The sequence below is a fragment of the Lampetra fluviatilis genome, chromosome 7, assembly GCF_964198595.1.
Source record: "Lampetra fluviatilis chromosome 7, kcLamFluv1.1, whole genome shotgun sequence".
Classification (NCBI taxonomy): Eukaryota; Metazoa; Chordata; class Hyperoartia; order Petromyzontiformes; family Petromyzontidae; genus Lampetra; species Lampetra fluviatilis.
This window is the reverse complement of record NC_136281.1, coordinates 3,182,137-3,204,523: the sequence shown is the minus strand read 5'-3', so window position 1 is coordinate 3,204,523 and position 22,387 is coordinate 3,182,137. Positions and strand designations below refer to the sequence as shown.

At 42.6% G+C, this 22,387-nt stretch overlaps 1 protein-coding gene across 1 annotated transcript; it reads left to right on the top strand.

The window, feature by feature from the left end:
* The first annotated feature begins 10,353 nt into the window (after nucleotides 1-10,353).
* Nucleotides 10,354-22,290, top strand: LOC144933434 (estrogen receptor beta-like). The gene is made up of 8 exons (XM_078858177.1): nucleotides 10,354-10,712; nucleotides 11,742-11,929; nucleotides 12,346-12,462; nucleotides 17,437-17,739; nucleotides 18,178-18,316; nucleotides 18,547-18,680; nucleotides 19,845-20,037; nucleotides 21,752-22,290. The coding sequence occupies exons 1-8, from the start codon at nucleotides 10,444-10,446 to the stop codon at nucleotides 21,849-21,851; spliced, it is 1,443 nt and encodes a 480-aa protein (XP_078714303.1). The 5' UTR covers nucleotides 10,354-10,443; the 3' UTR covers nucleotides 21,852-22,290.
* Nucleotides 22,291-22,387: the final 97 nt, after the last annotated feature.

Below are 22,387 nucleotides of genomic sequence, written 5' to 3'. Positions count from 1 at the left end.
CAGTTTCGTTCTAACTCTCAATCTTCACCCCCATGCCCCCCTTCCCAGTTTCGTTCTAACTCTCAACCCTCACCTCCATGTCCACCCCCCCTTCCCAGTTTCGTTCTAACTCTCAATCTTCACCTCCATGTCCCCCCCCTTCCCAGTTTCGTTCCAACTCTCAATCTTCACCTCCATGTCCCCCCCCTTCCCAGTTTCGTTCCAACTCGCAACCTTCCATGTCCCCCCTCTCTCCCCATCACTCTGTGGCCGTGTTTTCATTTTTAAGAAGAATAAAAAAAAACACATCATGGAGTGTGTTTCAAAAACAAAATACAGATCCTGATATAAAACAGCCTGTTTTTTTGCCGCTACCAGAGCTTCACAATTCAGCTCGGAAGATGAGTTTTTTTTTAAATATAAAATAAATGAGCTATGGAGATCGACATCAACCTCCACGAAACCCCGAATGTGTTGCGAGACGAAGCGAATTCTGACAAAATGGGCGCGTAACTAATGGGAGGATACGAGAAGCTGTCACATGAGTATTGGCGAATGCTTTTTTTTATTTAAAAACTTATTCACACGGTTCTTTAAGCCCTCGTGGGCTAAGTGAGGACATCCGACGTATGCGAGCAACGTCGATGTCGAAAATTTCCCAAGAAAACTTGGACACAGCTGGCCACCTCTGTCCCTGTGAGAAAGTGATTGCCGCAGTGATCTCAAAAGCACGCTTTGTCTTTCTGCAAACCAAGCACGAATAGTGCTTTCAACATTTGGAAATGTGTTCGTTCGGGCACTCTTAGTGCAACGGTATTTGTACATGTATATCGATGGTGTACAAACACACATTGGGGAAAAAAAAACATTCGGTGTTCATCTTCAACGCTGATTCATGGCAGAAAGATATATATAACACTGAAGAATAGCCATTGCTCAAACTATTAGTCTATTTCACATATGTTAAAGTGCGCGTGTGTTTATTTCCTAAAAGCTCTAGAGCATTTATTCTTAACCTTTACTGCAAACTTGCACCCCTTTGGTTCTCCATCTTTAAAAAAATGTATAATGTTAATAAAGACATAGGGTTGATTAAACTAAGTACTTGCATTTCCGTGCCCCTGCTTATTCTTTTCGATGATTTACCTTCGAAAAAATATCAGGCACGTCTCGCACCCCCAAACAAGGGGGTGCGTGCACCCCTGGTTAAGAACCACGAGGCTATAGTGAAGGCTGCAGAAGCACTGCATTTGATATGTGAGGAATTTCCACCGATGCACTGGTGAGAGGTGGGGGGAAGAGGTGGGAGCCTGGGGGTGGGTGGTGGGGGTAGGGGATGTGGGATAAGGGATATGGAAGAGGGACCTCCGCCTTCCTGCCTCACCCGACCTGCTCGTCTGCACTCTGTGAGATAACATTTTAAAGCACAAATCACGACCCCCCCACTCTCTCACGTGGATGGAAACCTTTATCCTTGCCATTTTCACATGACCTTTCAAGGGCCGGTACTATATGCATGCAATCACTTTACGCTTTTACCACTAGTTATTTGCACTAAACGTACAATATAGGAATATATAAAAAGCCATCTGTGGTCGAACATCAACCTCCAGACTGCCTAACAGTGTAACAAGGCATACAACCAAATATATTTGACTTTACTGCAGGGAATACCACTTGAGGAATGCGTATGCAGAGGCTTTCTCACGGTTGTTATGAGTCATTTGGAATTTCAACTACACCAGTGTCTCTTCGTGTTGCCTGATGTTACCGTGCGACATTGCTTGCTGCATAAAACATGTTCCTGTTGGGTGTTGAATGCAAACGGCTCCATGTAAAATGCAATCTCAAAATGCTGCAGCTGCGAACACACAGTGTGTTTGTTTATAAATGCAAGACACAGCACGCTCCGAATCCCACGTGTATAGGACTGCCTAGAAGGGACACATTTACAAACAGCAACCGAACAAGAAATAATGCTGATGTGGCTAAAAAAAACTGCCATAGAGCACAAATCAATGTGCGACAATAAACATTTCAAAATGTAAAATTCTACATGGACCCTTTAATGATAGCATATTTAAATGTGAGATAAGATTAATGTTGTCGATGTAATCGACGGAGCAACCGGACCTTATCAAGCTGCAGTAATAGGTTGTTCAATGAAACTGTTTATGCAAATGAGTATAGTGTGAGTGGTTGTTTCGTTAAAGAGGCTCGTGTACACCTACAGTACTTAGAGAAATTAGTCTGTTATAATAACATGTTGAACTTGTAATGTACCCTACAGTATTTCATCACTCTCGAAGAGGTTGGATTAATCACAGGCACCAACAATTGTCCAAGCTCTGTAGTCCTCTCTATATGTGAAGGTGTCATTTGGAGAAAAACCATGCGTTTGAGGGGGCAACACTATCACGCACAAATGGAACAGGTGGAAGCCACATTGGTTGTACTGCCTTGTACTGGCAAGCTAGGGTAAGGTACCTCGACACCCATGGGAGTGGAGTTTCGCAACGTTTGTGCGATGATCCATCAACCCTCACTGCCTCCACAGTGCTGGATTAGAGGCGTGCGCCACTACCGCTTATAATTTTCAGTCAGATCTTAAATACAAATTTGCAATTAAGCTGTATTGGAACAATTGTGAATTGTAGGACCCAATGAAAATATCTATAATCTAGGGTTTTTTGTAAGACCATCAAGAAGGCTTATCCAAAACGTGAGGTCTGCCAGATGGTGGGGAGCCATTTCAGCTGGAAGTTTATATCACTGTGAGCAGTTGCTGTGAGGGCTTAGTTGAAAGAGAAGCAAAATCATCCTCAGTTATCAGTTTGGTCAACTAAGGGGGAGATGGTTGCAGCTGGCCCGACCAAAGTTCTCTATCAAGAATCTCTCAGTTCCGAGGTCATCCATCTGGAGGAGATGGAAAGTTGGCTGCGTTCCTTGGCTGGCTCTCAACTTAAAATTTGGTTTTAAAAAAATCTGAAGATTTCCTCAACGGAACATTTAGAATGCCAACAATTGTGTCATATCTACTCCAAAGCTAGATAATGTAAACCACCAGGATGCACGACTGTTAACAGGCCCACTGGTAGAATCATATCACTCTGGAAAGTATGTACTAATATTTTGAATACGTGACTCTTCTTCGTGTGGCTCCACAAACCCCCCTCACGCATATAGGCATACGGCACAAATAGTTTAAAAGCTGTGTGGTATTGGTATCACATAGACATCATCTTCTGGGTTTGTGGATGGGGTTGTCAACTGGAAGACACATTGTGACTATTTATTTTTTATACATTTGAATGCTGGTGGGATCGGTGGCACAAATGGTCTGGTGTGAGGAGTGCCGTGTGAAAGGCACCTTGGAGAGGTGATAGTAAAGGTATGTTAAGAAAGGAAGTGTATGGCTTATTGCAGATGTTCCTTGTTCCTAAGAGCAAACTCTATCAAGATAGTTTCTGACTGGCTTATTGGATAACATGCAAAAGAATCATATGTAAGCTAAGAGAACATTAAATCTTGGTTAAGTCAAACTTATTTTAATAACATTCTCCTGACAAAACTGATGGATGAACGAGTATATGGTTATGTGCAATGCCGACTGTATTTGTAGTTAAGTGAGCCAAACATTTCGTACAGCTTTTAATAAATCATTACGATATGGATATTGTGAAATATTCTCAATGCTAACACGTGACATTACATTTTTTTCTGTCAAAGAAATGTTTTTCTAAGCTGTGCAACCAAACGATAACCTTGTGGAATACCATGCCCTTTGCTGTTATCAAGAATGTTGTGGGTCCTCATGCAGCAGCACATTTCTCACTACGATCTTGAGACTGCTGTAGTCAACATGCCCAACGACTATACCCACAGTTCGGATACATTCTGCACACAAAAATAGTTGCTTATGAGAGACTACGAAGTGTATTCGTGAATACACCTCTTTATGATGACGTTTTGACTAAGGGGCCTTCTACAGGAAAATAATAACTTTTCACCAATGCTTAATTTTACTGAACATTCACGAAAGTGCAAATACTGCATTATACATCCACACAGTATATATTTATTTAAAACTGCATAGGCATGGTGCACACGTGCTCAGAACAAACACTTAATCTGCTGAGCCACACATGGACGAGACATAAAAAACACACGTAGACCTGTCTTCACACTTTGTTGTGAATGTGACTGCTGCTGAAATATGGCTTTGATTAAACAACACGTGGCTTGCTGCAAAAACGAAAATCAGAGCCCTGTGTGCTGCAGGCCTCGTATAAACTGGAACCACACGAGTGTTCAACTACCATATAGCACCCAATAATAACTCAGCTTTCATTGAAGTCAATGCTTCAGTTTTAATTCTAAAGATGCTACATTGCACACACACACACACTGGGATATTCAACACATTATGCATGTATCTGTCGTAACATTCATCCGTGATTTTACATTAATTGTTCGTGTGTTTTATTGAATTCTGTATACACTTGCCGCAGTATTTTTTCCACAAATACTTTTCGAGCTCAATTATTGGACATCAGCCACCGACCACCTTGTGTGAACCACTGTGAACAGTCGAGACATGGAAGACATCCATTCAGTTTCTCCCGGGGGCTGTCCATTGCTTGTCAGACCTGCACGTGGACTTACGAGTTGCTATACAAATCCAAATATATACAAGAAGAGGAAGATGCAGCATGCACCCAGCCTAGGCTGCAGTGGACTAATGCTCACTAAAAGAGCTGTGCTCAGTCGGTGATTCTCCCTGGCCGGGGATGACAATGAGTGACGAACAAAGGCAGGAAGGATGAGTGGTCCTGCTTCCGTTTGCCCTTTCCGTCGCACTGAAAGCCCCACGTGCATCACCAGGGCACAGCAAGACAAAATTAAAGAGTTCTTTATCCACGCGGAATATCTTCGAATTTGATTTATTTAAAAACCCATCAAACTCTTCTTGTAATACTCTACATGAGCAACTGATTAATTTTTAAAGGCACACGGGCTGTATAAGTTATACATGAAAAGTCCACAATGAGTAGGCTGTTATTACATACTCTGTAAAAATATTAAAAGGTGTTTGTAAATATTCCAGGATGACAAAATCTAGCCGATTTATCAACATCAGCCATTGTCTCACCCGCAGCTGGATGAAGGCCTGCCCACTTCGTTTGACATCCCTCACCGGACCAGTGGTCTACCATCCATCTCACTCGTGCACATAAACTGATCGCATCGATCCATCTCCTTCATTGGCATTAAATTACCGAAAGTAGTAAATTTAAACATTTGCTGCCCAAGACATTTACAACTTGGCTAGCGGAGTGTCTTGGCGGACCAAGGGAACACACGGAGAGATCCATCTACTTGTGAATCGCATCTTTTATATTTTAGTAAAGTCGCATTGTACGTCTCAAGGAAACGGGGCCAGGAATTTTGATGTAATGCAGTCCACACTCTATTGTCTAGTGGGGTAAATGAAATATTAATCGCTGAGTGTGCAGAGCAGAAGCTCATTCAAGATGTGTGGGGAGGGTCACAGCCTTAGCCACTGCCACACTTTTATATTTCAATCAGCTATTTGGGCAAACATACTTGCATTTGCCACATAAAAAAAGCAAATCCTGTTAAACAATATCCGAGTCGCTTCACGTACAAAATATCATTCCTGTATTAAAACACGAAAGAAAATAAGTTGCAACTTTTTACTCATATGCTGTCTTATAACACCAATTTGTTGAAAAGAAGATTCCACAACCGTCACCCAGGTCTCTCTTGACACCTGGTTTTGATTAGAAACGTTTCTTACTGCTGTGCAGGTCTTCACGGTCACACTGTATAGCTCTCCGGGTGAACTTTCGACTTGTGCTGTGCATCGCTCGGCATGATGTCCGACGTTTTACTCCACGAGCTGAGCGCTTCGTATGAATCGAGGAAGAACGTGAGCGGCTCCATTTAGTTCCTGAAAAAGCTTCCGTCGTGTCGAGCGAAGCGTCGGACATAATTCCGGACAGCACACGTTACAATCCGAAGACACATCTGAGAGCAGAGCGCGCTATAGAAACATCTCTCACCAGCCTAGATGCTTCACGCGTTTGCTTCTGCATTCCATGACAGAACCTCATATCAAATCCCACGCGAAACCGCGATCAATTCAATATAAACATGGCAGTCCAGTCCACTTGTTTGTAGACATTTAACATGTCAAAGTCCCAATTACATTTGTAAACCGTCGGTGTGTACGGGGGGTACCATGGAAATCGTTTTCCAAAATATTCCCGGCTCTTTTTGCAAAGGAACCTACTTGCGTGTGCGTCTGCTGCGCTGCTTGGCCATTCGTGCAAAAGTCGGTGCGGGGAGGCGAGGGTCAAGGCCCTTTTTGTCAATCCGCTGCCGAATGAGGGCCTTGCCCCGACGCAGTCTGGGCAGTGAGAATTATTGTTGCACCATATTTCACAATGCTCGTCGATGAACGTGGTGGTGGTGGGGGGATTAAACAGAACAACAATTGGCTTCTACTGCACTCTGCTCTCCCGCAATGTCTACGACATGTGTGTTTATGTTTGGTGGTCAAACATCTTAGCATTGCCAGGCTCAAACCTGATTAGCTTCCGAGGTCTGGAGGGCGGGGGGGTGTGTCAAGTGAATTCCGCGTGATTTGTTCATGTAGGCACAGGGAAGTTAATGAGAGACCAATGCAGTATTGCCACTTTACACCCAACCAAAAACTGCTACTACCATGGGCTGTTTGTCGGCCTAAATCACTCATTGCCAAACACGTAGGAGCATTCACGAGGCTGAAAAACAGCTCTGCTATTGCCACCTGCTGGTCGTGTAGACCTGTTAACGAGCGAGGGTATTGAGTATGTCTTACGCAAACCATGAGCCGCCCACGGCCCTTTTTTGGGAGTGCAACATTTCAGGAGCGTTGTTTCAGGACAAGAAAACGCTGGATCAGTTTTGGCGTTCAGCGTTCTCATCAGTAGTCAGCATTTTGCTTGAAGCAATGCTGGTGACCTGCCCATCTTACAGGCAAGGACGTATATGTGACGGGGGCATTGCCTGATTATTATTATTATTTATGAATCGCACCCCCGATTAGCACGGTTGGCTACGTACGGTGCGAAAGAAGTTCAACACAATGCACATTGTCCACAAGGACGCTCATGATTTTGTTGAGTAAAGTATTAAGCAGTTTTTTTCATTTCGGGTAATCAACAATCACAATTAATGAAAGTAAAATGATTGGCACATCAGCTCGTGGTGGAGTTGTAAGTTTGAGTAAAGTGTAGTCAAGCAACATATATCGGGACGTTTGATATCTTAGAAACAAATTTGCTTCAATGATTCCATCCCCAAACGTCACTGAAAAACAGCATTTAATAATTTGGGCTCAAGATAAATGAGTGCAGCAAAAGTAACGCAGAATAAGTTCACGTTTCCAAAATAACATATATTTGGATGGGATATAGCTGCATAACACATCAGACCATGTACAGTATACCTAGGACAATTATTGAAAGTGGACTGGGATCAAAACCGATTAAATAAATAGGCGGGCGAGATTATTTAGATTATTCTGCTGCTATAAATTTCCACATGACAAGCCACTTTGTTCAGCTATCATCTGTGGCCAGGTCGCTTCTAAAGAATAAGTTAATACCTCGGTAGGCTTTACCTGGTAAGATAAAACATAGTTTAGTTTTATTTGTAAAAATATTTTTTCAAGTAATTAGTTTACCTTTCCTCGACTTTGCACTCCTATCGTGTTTTTGTATTGTTTGTTGTACAGTTCTGACCTGCCCCTCCTGCACATCTGTGAAAATGAGCTTTATAGCTAATCGGATTCCTTAAGTATTAATATTCTGATTCTGATGAAATTGGCGTGCTGGTTGAAAACTGAACTCGATCAATGGGAAGCAACATACCAATGTGGCCACGGACGTTTTCAATCATTGCACATGACCTGCGATGACACAGGGACCATAACTTTGGACATTGACAATGAAATTCAAACAAAGGCGACTGAGAAGTGTGCAAAAGAACGCGCATGCTCGAAACTGCATTGAGAGACCGTGAAAGGAACACATGGGTGAGATAATTAACACCAATTCGACGTATCATATTGATCATATTGACCTGGAAATAAAATTAAGTGGGTTTTGGCAGGACACGTCGCAAGAAGCGTTGATGGCCAATGGTCATGACCGACGATAAAGTGGCAGCCGTGAACACACGGCCGAGAAGGCTCACTGTAGAGATGGAGCAATGAGATCAGCTCATTGAACAGCAGGAGCTAGATGGATTATCGTATCACGATGTCGTTATGGACAGCGATGACTTCCGAAGACCTTTGTCCAGCAGTAGAAAGATCATGGCTGCTGCTGTTTCCGCCGCTGCTGCTGGGATAATTCACTTTTCCTGGAGAGATCTGCGGGGAGCGGCTCAGGAACGGGGTTGTAACATTGCTCAGCCAAACTCATGCAAGCAGCCAAAGCGGCGGTTCGGGCCAGCAGATGGGGCTGTGATGTTGTGCAATGCTCATGCTGGCAATGCGTCACGGCTTACAAGAGCGGTGAGCGATCAATTCAACTCCTGTTCTACAAAACAACATTTGAAATACCCATTCCTGTGACATAAGAAGCAGGTGCACACGTAGTCCACGCATGCTCTATGCAATACTCCTTAAATGTGTGCAATGCCCCATATACACACGTGTTCAGTACACTACGAATCACTTCCATATTTGAATAATTTAATGTACAAGTTTGACATCGAATAGAGAAGCGTTTGATTCATTTTGAGATCTTGCAGTGGTTAGTGAGCTGTCGACTTCATGTAACAGCTGCTTTAAATTCAGAACAGTTATCTGGGCAGTATTATAAACACAATAACACAAACATAACAAGAGGACAATGTTCACGTGTACAGAGATGTATCTTGTACATTGTATTTTATTTAGCACTTAAAATGACCTTCCAATGCCACCATTTAGAGCATATGAAAAACATAATAATATATTTGGGAAATTGTATAATTTATTTTTGACAAATTAGAACCCCTCCTTCAGGAAGCTCATCCACACCTTCATCTCACCAGGGGATGTCTGGAGTGAGCCGTGTTAACACACTACGTGCAGGAAAGCAAAGTTTTATGAGTTCTCAATTGTTCACGTCCTGTCCGATTACAGAGTTTTTATTTCAGTGTGCACCATTAGGCATTTGGTCTCAACAGACACGCAATTTGTCGTGCTCTCATGAACGTTGTTGCCATTTTGTTGAGCTGTGTTGTCTGGAAATATTTAGAAGCACAAGCTCATCACCTGACATCGAGAAGGAGGGTGATTGCTAGCAATGTATAAATGGAAAACGCTCAAAGACACAACAAAGTACGGTTATGTAAGCTGCGTAGAGTTTGGAACTAATTGCTGAAGAGGGACCTATAATGTGCAGCAACAGCATGAACAATGCGACCCAAATACTCGAAGTAGGTATTTCCATGTACTTGCGATTGTGTTTACGCGTGTCTGCGCAATGCACAAGAAATATACAAATCGAGTATTATTCAATGGTATGAGAAGAGTATGTCCATGGCATTTACTAAATTGTAACGGAAAATATAGTTTGATTAAATATGATCAAGATGAAAATGGGAGGCATGCCAATAAAATATTTTACCATTAATTATCTTAGGTATCGGCACTGCAGGGCATTTAAATTACACGGTTTTGACAAAACGAACATGTCTCGTATATTTGGTTAAATGTAACCATTGCAGAGTTTGTTTACACAATATGAAACAATATATATACCATCAAGGCATCTTTGGTCTGACAACACACCAAGCATACAAAACATATCAAAAATTATCAACACTAATCAGTAATGTACAATTTAAAAATAAATTGCAACCGGTGGTGTGAGATGCAATTTTGCATGAACGACACTATATGTACAGAAATATATTATTTGGATTAACTAAAATAATTTCATACAAATTATTTTAGCTAATCTAAATTGAATTATCTACTTGTTTATTCAAAACATGTGTGTTCGTACGAAACAAAACATCCTTTGAGGAAGTTGAAGATTTTCGTATAATGCAAAACTTTATATTAATTCGTTCACTCATTTAATGGAGGGTGGAAAGTGGAGGATGTTTGCAAAGGAGTCAATCACAATGCGCTGTGGCTCTGAAAAAGGTTCGCCTGCTAAGTGGTGCTTCAGAATTGCTTGCGTAAGTCGTCATTTGACGAAACCATGGCTGCCAAAACGCAATTGTGTCCGTGCCAAATTTCCAGCCAATCATTGCAAGCCCCAGAAGAAGATGTTTATCAGTCCACATCCGCCAGTTCATGCAGCTAGTTGTCGTTTTTTAGCAACGTGAGTTTACTGTAAAGAGAAGAGGCAGCGGTTTCACATTACAGTCGGCAGCCTCCTGAAGGGCTATAACATGCTTCCAACTTGGCCGAGGAACCCGCCCATGACGCGTCAACATTTGTCCACGCTGGCAGGGATGAAGCAGCAGCAGCAGCAAGAGGAGTACGATGCAGCCTGCCACCCCCATACTTCTTTCCTGCTGCCTGCACACAAGTCCTGGATGTCCGAAGCGCCACCCAAATGCTGCTCAGCCGAATGCTGCACCCAGCATCTGCACCAACCTGGGACGTCTCCACTCGGCCTGGTGGCAGCCTTCGGTGACACACAGAATCATTGCAGCAGGTAAGGAGGATGATGCTCGGGAAAGATTCTGTTGTTGTGTTGTGAGTTTTTAAATACTGTACGGACATCATCAGTCAGAAATGTCTCACCCATGTTTAAATAGGAGTGGCCAAAATATCCGCAAGTGTGCTGTTATGTAACCGTATTACTGTACAAACTTATTTGTAGAATCGAGTGGACTTAAATCACAACTAATGGAACATTTTACTGTAACTCACAATTTTGAGATTCTGCCGCGGTTCTAATTGTTGTCAGCAAACTGGACTTGCAATACAGATGTCATACTCTTAGGTTTTTTCGGTAAAGCCACGTAGGTAAAAATAAAAATAAATAATAAAAATAATAGAAATAATAATAGAAATTAAATAATAAAAATAATAGAAATAATAATAGAAATTAAATAATAAAAATAATAGAATTAATAATAAAAATAAATAATAAAAATAATAGAAATAATAATAGAAATTAAATAATAAATCACGACGTTTACAGATGTCGCCAGCTGTTTCTCCAGGCGCGGCAGTTGAGCAATGGGCAAGTTTCTTTAAGCCCCAAGCCTCTAACAATACCACCCACCGCTCCTGTCAACCCAAGCTGTATGGCAGGTCGCGTGTCGTGACCATTTGGCTACTCCCACCTATTTCGAGACTTGTGGCAAGGCGTGCAAGAATGAGGTCAAATAGCCCTCCAGAGAAGGGGCTGTCGAGAGCGTCCTCTAGTGGAGGGAGGAACGTTTAAACAAGACTAGCGTCAGCAAATTTATTGCAAGGCTGTGGCAGCATATCACATTCCGATTAGACTAAACATTTATCTACTTTAATCTTCATTTGAAGCTTTCGTGACTGCAGTAATCCATACTCTTTGGTTCTTTCGGTAAAGTCACGTAGGTAAAAAACTAAAATAAATCACGACATTTCGGGCGCATGCTTTCTCACCTGATGACGGACGCTTGTGTTGCGCCCAAAACGTCGTGATTTATTTTATTTTACACCTACGTGACTTTATCTACTTTCTTGCGTGTACACTTAGGTTGCCAACGTCTACGTTCATGCTCTCCGCGGGCAGTGACAGTGTTACTGAACGTCCCGTTTTGGTGAGCCCAGTCGATGGTCCATCCACACAGCTATGCTCCGTTTGTGGGGACTTTTCCTCTGGCTACCACTACGGTGTGTGGACGTGCGAAGGCTGCAAGGCCTTCTTCAAGCGGAGCGTACAAGGTGAGGAAGCTCCCCACACGCCAGCAGTGGCAATATACATCTACAACACAGCCATCCACAATCGATCAGAGGTGGGACAAAGTCATTGTTATGCAAGTCCAAGTCGAGTCGCAAGTCATCAAATTCATGACTCGAGTCTGACTCGAGTCCAAGTCACATGACTCGAGTCCACATCTCATAGGTGGGACAAAGTCATTGTTATGCAAGTCCAAGTCGAGTCGCAAGTCATCAAATTCATGACTCGAGTCTGACTCGAGTCCAAGTCACATGACTCGAGTCCACACCTCTGCAATCGATAACATCCATCCAGCACAGGGTCCCCCCCCCCCGACCCTAATGACACAGATTTGGAAAGGTCAGTCTGAATCGGACGGTCGGTTTCGGTGACAGATTGTCAGACTCTTTTTATTTCGCAGGGAAAAATAATTTTGTGTGCCCGGCGACAAACCACTGCACGATAGACAAGACGCGAAGGCGACGCTGCCAGGCGTGCCGATTGAGAAAGTGCTACGAGGCTGGGATGATCCGTGACGGTGAGAATGACCGCATCTCACTCACTGGGCTGCTGCTACCCGAAGCTCAGCAGCACGCGAGAGATCGTCTCAGAGTGGGTGGTGGGTGGTGGGCTGACCCTCGCTAAGATCAGAGGGAACGGCAGTATTGCTGTTGCAAATTTCAAATACTTGTGATACATCATCACCATCTTCTTGGTTCTTTCGGTAAAGTCACGTAGAAGGGAAGTAATAAAATAATAAAAATAAAACAATAAAATAATTCTCACGACGTTTCGGCCACAACGCAAGCAGCCGTCCTTAGGTGAAGACCAGGTCTGTCGGGAAGACAGACCCTTCTACGTGACTTTACCGAAAGAACCAAGAAGATGAATCCCTGCAGTCACGAAAGCTTTAAATCGAAAAAAAAAATCATCACCATCATCAGGCATGATCTATCCATTGCTAGACAAAGGTCTCTCCATGACATCGCCATCCACAATCCATCTCGTTCTTCTTCACAAGCTGATCTCATTGCTCCGTCACCGTGGTGGTATTCCTTTCAGGCATGCTCACTCATTTGACTGCCATTCTATTGACTAGCCCCGCGAATCAAACCGTCTAACGATGTGTCCTGCCCCAGGTCCACTTACTTTTTGAAGTCAATATGAATCATTTGTGTTTGTTCTTTGATCCGTGAGTTTCTCTTTCTGCCTCTCAGTCTAATTCTAAGCATAACCCCGTGCTTTTTGTGTGCTTTTCAGATATTCTTGCATTATATTTTCTTCGAAATGTTGTTTTTGTTTCATGTTATATCCCATGACTGAAAACATTCTTTCGGAAACTTGATATTGCAGTACATACGTACACGGTGAATTGTTTGTTATAGCTAAGGTTATATTTATAAGTTGGGCTTGTGTATTTGCTGTCTGGAGCACTTCACACAGTGTTCCTAGTAAGTAGTAGACTATTAAAAACACAGGCTGGAGAAGTGCCTAGAAGTCATCCTAAAATATCCCAGAGCAGGACTCAATGAGCTACAGTTAATTAAATAGGACATTACCTATTTAGGCGTCACTCATGGCTCATTCTCTTCATTCGCTTTCTCTCAATAGTTTTCAAATTGCAAGTCTCTGCTGCGTTGTACTTTTGGAATTACAGTGTACAATTCATTGTTAAGCCGATCTTAAAATTGAAGTTACTTTCTTAATTGGTTTTATATTTTTAGTGATCATATAGTTGATTTTGAAGTGTTTAGTGTGTTGGCTACGGACGGAGTGTCCTGAAGTCTAGTTAGACGTTTTCTGCGGTGTTATTATGTATTCTTCCCTTAAGGGAGACATTTGGTGGCGTGATGCCGTGCGCACACAGCCACCTCGCTGTTTGAAGACCAGTTGGGTTTCAGCTCAGAGTTCATTATAACATAAGTGCCAGTGGCCCTCCATTGTACGAATACTGTATGATGCAATTTACAACACTGCAGTTCGCATTGGTGGCTTTGGAATACTGTAGTACCAATATAGATGAGCACAGTGATATGCTTAGTCCGAGAGACAGGATTTTACTTTGCATGGTAATTCAATCACTAAAGCAACTTGAAGAAAACGCCAGTCATGGTAAACACCTGGCATGTAACATGGCTCAGTAAATGAGCATTGTTGTGCTAAAGTAATGCAATTTTAAATAACACCTATCTTTACAAAGAGGAACGAGTCAGACAACAGACTGTAATTTCCTTTACAGCAAAGTCGACAAAGACCTCGAAGCTAAGTCCCAATAAGTAGTCAAATACATTATGCAACCACTTATTAGTAAGTGTGCCCTACCTGAGACTGGCAATACCGTCAATTCAAACTCCTCAGACACCAAACATCTATTTTCTACCAAAAATAAACAAATCAAAGCGTAGTTGGCCCGCCATGCCCCTCTACAGGAAGGGACAGTTCGGATAAATAGTCAACAATAACAATACAGTTATTATCAACAATAATAGAGTAGATACTGTGCGTAGTGTTTTGTCCTTCTGAGAATTTGGCGACTCCACTACAGATGGGCGCTCGAGGTTTGTGAAACGTAAATGATTTATTTAAAAATGTTCTTCCGAGGAGCATTTGTGTATATGCAACAATAACTAGACACATCCCTGTCACCCTCCACGCCACACAACACCTCAGCTCCTCAGCATTGAGTCCACCCAAAGCTCAATTTTGATTACAGTGGCTTATCATATCTAAGAACATTGAACAATACATATGATTTACCAAACATTTAACAGGAAACATTTTTATATTTAACAACAAACATCTAGATACTGTGCGTAGTGTTTTGTCCTTCTGAGAATTTGGCGACTCCACTACAGATGGGCGCTCGAGGTTTGTGAAACGTAAATGATTTATTTAAAAATGTTCTTCCGAGGAGCATTTGTGTATATGCAACAATAACTAGACACATCCCTGTCACCCTCCACGCCACACAACACCTCAGCTCCTCAGCATTGAGTCCACCCAAAGCTCAATTATGATTACAGTGGCTTATCATATCTAAGAACATTGAACAATACATATGATTTACCAAACATTTAACAGGAAACATTTTTATATTTAACAACAAACATCTACCCAAAACATCTGTAGTGCCTCCTACATTCCCTACACTCCCTGATAATGTTGCATAAAGGAAGCAATGCGTACTTAGATCATTAATATAACACTATTTTAGTATCAAATTATATGAATCATATGTAAATTAAGGAAATCATATTTGACTGACAATAAACATAGAAACAATTTTTTTTCTTATATCCGAATTAGGAATGCAACTTCTGCCCAAACACCGACAGGCGAAATCTTGACTTAAAGCTTTCGTGACTGCAGGAATTCATATTCTTGGCTCTTTCGGTAAAGTCACGTAGATAGGTTCAAAGAAAATAACAAAAAACTACGACGTTTCGATCGCAACACAAGCGGTCGTCATCAGGAAAAGGGGGTTAGCTTCTAAAGGCAAACTATTTATAAAGGTTTGAAATGGGCGAAGTCCAAATGTCAGCAGCATGGACGGGGCAGCCAATGTTAATGTAAGTGGTGGGCGGCGACCGCGACGGTGGTGGGTTTTCCACCAATTAAAGGGCTGCCAGGTAAAAATTAGCATGTTCATGTAAGATTGGTGAGCAGCCTCCACGGCGAGCGTGCTGAGGTGGCTATGGTCATATGCTGAATAAGTCAGGAAAGGATGCAGGACTGTGGAATAACGTCGAAAAGACAAAATTATGGTGTTTGGATGGGAGGACATTGAGAAATAAGTAATAACAGAAAGCATCAAGATTGCCAATGTAAAGGAATATGTGTACTTGGGAAGTCTACTGACATGGGACAAGAACTGTACGACAGACATAAGAGCAAGGATTGTAAAGGCAAATGTACAGCTTTGTATGTTTGCGAGACTTGGGCATTTAAAAAGACTGACAGATATAAGATATTAGCACTCGAAATGCATTGCTACAGAAGGATACTGCCGCATCTAACCTGGACCCAAAGAGTGACCAACGTAGACGTGAGAAAAAGGTTGCACATAGAAGAAGACAACCTGATGACTGATGATGCAGGCAGTGATGAGAAGGAAACTAGCACTATGTGGACACACGTGTAGTAAGATGGACAACAACAGGGAAATAAAAAAAAGTGTGCTGTTGGGAAAAATTTAAGGAACCGGAAAGAGAAGAAGACCTAACAGAGAATGGCTTGACTACATACGAGGTTGGTGCCAGAAAGATGTGGCACTTCGTGAACATCTTGGCACAAGGCAGAGGAAATTGGGAACAAATTATGATATCTGCAGTGGACACATATGGGCTATCTGCCTATAGAACATAATCTATTTTTTTTCCTTTTAAAGCAGTGTTACTGACAATTCTTGTTGGTTTTTTGTTTGTCAATAGTGCTTGTGCAGCACTGCCAATGCAGCATCACCAACTAATTTGAAATTATATAACATTGAGGGAAGCAAAGGAAAGCTGTAATGTTTTCGTCTGTTGCTTAATTTAACCAAGACATCATGTAGCTGCTAATCGATGACATCACGCTGGCAGAATGTGTGAAACCTTGCCATTGTCAATGATCCCAAGCTTTCATTCTCTTTCCACATATCTCAATGCTACAGGATCTCATACTTCCATCTTGGCAACATCGACCGCATATGCCATTTTCTTACCCCAGCTGCTGCTGCTGCTGCAGCTGAGCCTCTCATCCATGCCTTCATCACACTCCGGCTCGACTATTGCAACTCTCACCTCTACGCCTCTCCAAATCCCTCATCTCCAAGTTTCAGGTGATCCAAAATGGCGTTGCCAGAATTTTCAACTGCACAAGTAATCAATACCTCTCCTTAATACCCAAATCACTCGAATCCAATCCAGGATCAATTTTAACATCAAACTCACCATTATCAAAATTCTCATAGACTAGCCCCTGCCTGTCTCTCCCTTCTCATCTCACTTAACTCCCAACAGCAGACTCTCCTCCCCAGCAACCAAGGCTTTCCATTGAAGCACCCAGTCAACCTTCAACAAGTAGGTCATTATTATCTGCTTGCTCCCATATTCTGCAACTACCTCCTCTCAGTCATCCACTCTGTCGTCTTCCTTCCACCGTTCGAATTCATGTTCAAAACCTTCCTTTTTACCTTTGCCTATAACTGCATCGCGGTATAAAATAAATGCGCTGTTTGTGTAGTTTACAGCGTTTTGAGATGTGGTCGCATATACATGCATTGTATTGTATTACATTGGTGTTCCCTTTGACCTGAAATATTATATAATGTGGATAAGGTTTATTCTGAAGCAACAAAGGAGTTTGATTGCGTAACTCATTACTGATGCTGCTATAAAACACTATTCTGAAAGGCATGTTAGCCAATGAACAGAAAAAAAAAACCTTAAATATGTTATGTAATGGGACAGACTGTTTATGCATTTATACAATACAAAACTTGGCCAGTTTACCTTGTGTTCACCGTAAGCAGATCGCAAAGGTCACTGGAGGAGCCACAGAGGGAGAGTGAACAACGATTGCTCATTGCTAAGGTACAGAGGCTTCAACAGTGATGCTCGGAGGGGTGGCATCAGGTCGTTTGGAGGAGCCGTGCCTCATGCACACGTGGAGGGCATGGGCATCATCCACATCCTCCTGGAGGCTGAGCCCCCCAAGTTGCTGTGTATGCGATCCCTGGGCGAGCCACTGACCGAGGCTTCCATGATGACCTTGTTCACTGACTTGGCCACCAAGGAGATGGTACACATCGTCTCCTGGGCCAAGAAGATTCCTGGTGAGGCACGGACTTTAGCAGCCTGTGCAATCGTTAGTTTATTTGGCCACACTTTACTACTGTGCCTGTAAAGCGCCTGCTGGGTTTATTTCTTTTTTAAAATTAACGTGCCAGCCACACACTGTTTACACCATAATTACTTCCACATGCTAATCGTAGTTGAACCACTAAATACACTATATAATGTGAATATTTTCTTCTTGTTAAAAATAAAAAAGCCACGGACTTGCATATGTGTATTATTTTGTGTGGAAAATTATGAACGCAACACACTGCTCATGAATTAACTCTCTGCCTTGTGACTTGGCGGTTCCGTCAAAAGCCATAATGTGTAGAAGCAACAGTGAAGAGGGTGGTTGCATGTGAAATAAATCACTGTTCACACCCAGCCAGTGAACGCCACTGCTGATGGTTTTTGGGCCCCACTCTTCCATGAAGGATTCATGGAGCTGGATCTGCCAGTTAAGACGCAGCTCCTGGAGAACTCCTGGCTCGAAGTACTCATCACTGGACTCATTTGGAGATCCATGGAACAACAGGACACTCTGGTCTTTGCTTCAGACCTTGTGTTTACAAGGCAATTGCACCTGATCCTATCATGACACTCTTACAAAATGCAGTATTGCACAACAGTATATGTGAAGTTTTATGCAACTAAAAGCTGAGAATAAAATAACCACATTTTATATTTTTGTATATTCTACACACAATGCAGTTAAAATTTTAATACGTAATTTGCTAAGTAAACTCTAAATAAATGTTTGAAATGTTTTCTTTGTTTCACCTGTCTACCATGAACCCAAACAGGGCTGACGGCAGCCGTATGGAAGGCACCATGGAAATCTTCGACCAGCTGCTGGCTATCGTGACCCATTTCCGTGAGCTGTGCTTTCGGATGGAGGAGTACGCCTGTCTCAAGGCTATGGTTCTCCTCAATGTTGGTATGTTTATCGGTCGGCCTTCGCTTCCGGTAAACACAATATAATGCGTTCAACCATGCTGTCGAGGGCAAACATGAACTGGTGGTTTAAAACACAGCAGTGTGCATAGCAGAGGTGGGACAAAGTCATTGTTATGCAAGTCCAAGTCGAGTCGCAAGTCATCAAATTCATGACTCGAGTCTGACTCGAGTCCAAGTCACATGACTCGAGTCCACATCTCAGAGGTGGGACAAAGTCATTGTTATGCAAGTCCAAGTCGAGTCGCAAGTCATCAAATTCATGACTCGAGTCTGACTCGAGTCCAAGTCACATGACTCGAGTCCACATCTCATAGGTGGGACAAAGTCATTGTTATGCAAGTCCAAGTCGAGTCGCAAGTCATCAAATTCATGACTCGAGTCTGACTCGAGTCCAAGTCACATGACTCGAGTCCACACCTCTGGTGCATAGCACATGGAAGTAAAGTATGGTGTTGCCAAAGTCTTGCCATTGGACAGAAAACTAAAGTTCGGAGAAGGTGATGTCATGTGCCTTGCAAGGTATGGTGGCAGGACTCATCCAGCGGTCAATCGCATATTTTCCGGTCTCAATAACTTTTTGTGTATATTACCATTACTATTATTTTCTTCCACCTTGCACACAATCTCTCTCATGAGTTTCTCATTGTTTAAGGGGAAATTAATTCCAGGTAAATCGGATTTATTTTCTTCTCATTTGGGGAATATGGCCTTGTTTACCCACTTTTTCAGTTGCTGAGCACGGGCTCAAAGATCCACAATGCCAAGCAGTCAGCAACAAACAGCGCAAGTGAAGGTGTCATAGTTAAGAGTTGATATGTTTTTTTTTATTGAGTAAGGTTATACGAACTTGAGAAGTGATGATTGGAAAGGAGGGCCCTACTACAACTACACTACTGAATGCATTGTATCTTGGTCCATGCCAGGGGGATGTGGAATTTCCATCCTTTGCTTGGAGCGATCAATGGTGAAGATGTTTCGACATTTTTTTCTTTACGTATTACAAAAGCAGCCCTCCCTGCACATTGTGGGCCTTTGCTAATGGCTGATACAGCCTCGCAGAAATACTCACTGGATTACAGAGCCACACATTGTGAATGCATGATGCTGCTCTAGCCCCCGTTGACAACAGCTCTGCTTTGTTCAGGTCTGTGCTCAGACTGGATGTTGACCGAGCAGCCAGATGCAATCAAGGCGGTCTGCAAGATAATGGACACTGTCAGCAACGCGCTGGTCAGTTTCTTGGAGCACAGCTGTCTGTCGGAGGGGCAGCAGTTCCACCGGTTAACGCGGCTGCTCATGCTTCTCTCCCACATCCACCAGATCAGCTACAGAGCCTCGTGAGTTGTACCCTGATTCACGTGGACAAACTTGTTCGTATATCGATTCCAGCTTTAAGAGGTTGACAATTTTTTGTTCTATTTTGAAGCCAACTGTGCTGTTGGTGTCGTGACTTTGAGACAAAGTGTCCTCTAGAAACTCTCGCAGAACAGTGCATACCAATTATTGGTCGCGAAAGCCTACGTGTTAAACATACCACTCTTTATAGATTTGAAGCTTTCGTGACTGCAAGGATTCACACTTAAGTGGTTGTGCTTTCGCTACGTTGTCCCCACCTGAAGGACGCTTGTGTTGCGCCCGAAACGTCGTGATATCATTTAGTTGTTTTCATTTATTTGATTAGATTTTTTACCTACGTGACTTTACTGAAAATACCCAAAGAGTAAACATACCACTTTTGTTAGAGAACAGCCGGCAGAAGGAGATTTCGTAGCTCTGAACCTCCGAATACTTTCAAGTGCTATTTTTTGTTAATCTACCTCTTGTTTCGATCATGGCCTGCTGCAGAGATTGTGATGTGGGAAAACTGATGTATTAATTTAATTATTGGAGCAGGAATTTTAGCGAAATTCAGTGAACAACTACATTTAATGTTCTTTCTTTTCGTGACTGCATTGAGCTCGCCAACTCGCTACATTTTACAACCCAGTTTAATCACCAGCAGTTTAAACACTCGATTCAAACCCATACCCCTCTGCCCTCCTACCTCAATTCTAATCATCACTCCTTGGCCCCGATTTATATCCACCCCACTGCACAACATGTAGGGATGTATTGTATTCATATCTCGTTGCACACTGCAATGTAATCACCAACAGCGTGGGGGTTTGCAGGGGTTGTGATGGCTTGGGGTGTGTGTAATTTGTAAGGCATTAAATCTGCCAAAGCTGTGTTTATGTTTTGTTTTCTTGCCATACTACTTTATTATGAAACATTTTGGTTTTTGTATTTTATGGTCATGTTATGAGGGTTGCTTTGTACAGTATGCTATGATTTTTTTGGCTGCACTATTTTAATTAAGTTATTGTGATGAGGGATTTATTTTATTCGTGTTTGTGTGCAACTACCATCACAGTGGCTTCATTTATTGAGACATGGAATACATTGGTTCAACTTTAAAGTGATGGTGGCTATTGTTAGGCATACCAACATCAATCTTTCAATCTTCATAATAAGCTCCAGTTACACCATTGGAACCTCCTTTGCCAGTAACAAAATATGATTGTTTTTTTTACCATTTTATCTGGCAACAAAACTGACACATTTTTTTTACAAGGAGTCATGTTTGCATTGCGGTCGGAATGCAAACAAAAAAACACAACTCTAATAATGTATGCACTGTCCTTGAAATTGATTGGTCCACACCGCGCCCTTACAAATTGCACACGCATTAATGCAATGAATATCACGTCGTGGTCTGCTTTTCGCTTGCAAGTTTCAGATTTACTGCAATCCACCCGTCCTTGGACGGGCAAAAGGCTAGTAAATTCAGAATGAGTCAACTCTGGACCGGTTTTCACAGCGTCTCATCAGCAGTCAAGCTTGCCTGAATCAATTCTGGTGTATAGCCAGATGTAGGCTCTAGTTTGACACAAGCCCAAAATGAATGACATAACGACGAGATAGTGTCAATGCAGTGCCGTGTGTCAGACAAGGGGAAAGTGGCTGCTCTCTCACAATTAGCATCTGTGTTTTGTTCTTTGTGCCCAACAGTAACAAGGGGATCCAACATCTGACCATCATGAAGATGAAACACATGATCCCACTAAGCACGCTGCTCACCAATATGCTGGAGGGAGCCCAGGTCAAGTGAGCTAAAGTGGGCACCGCTTAGATATCTGGCACCCTTCACGTGTACGGCAAACCTGGCGTACTCCTCAGAGAGACGGCCACACCAAACAAACGCACGGAGCGTACAGCAGCGATAAGGTTATGTAGTATCGTACGGTATTGTGCTGGTTGAAGTATGCAGAGTTAGCCACGGAATATTGCGTAATTTAGTAGCATCGAGTCTGTATTGTCCGAGGCTGTACGGTGTCATTTTCATGAAAAAGAGGTGCGTGGCACAGTAAAATGAGCATGGTTGTGGACGGTCGTATTATTTGCAAGTAAGATTTCCATTGCATAACGGTGCAGCATTATAAGTGTTATCACAGTGGTGTAGTGCAGTACTTTCCCCAATACTCTCATGTAACGGCAGTGAGATGCATTATGTCATGTTATCGGCAACCGAGTGCTCTCCAGTACAAAGGCAGGCGACTTACACTACAAAGTACAAACGTCGCTCTGCCTATGTCCTGGGTAAGTGGACACAATCCCAACTCGGAACACGTGCCTCATTCATGCACG

Bases quoted from the DNA above. Each gene is read 5' to 3' on its own strand.
- LOC144933434 (XM_078858177.1), top strand. From the start codon at position 10,444: ATGCTTCCAACTTGGCCGAGGAACCCGCCCATGACGCGTCAACATTTG. The intron at 11,930-12,345 runs GTGAGGAAGCTC...TTTATTTCGCAG, and splicing joins CTTCAAGCGGAGCGTACAAG to GGAAAAATAATTTTGTGTGC. The intron at 17,740-18,177 runs GTGAGGCACGGA...TCTTCCATGAAG, and splicing joins CTGGGCCAAGAAGATTCCTG to GATTCATGGAGCTGGATCTG.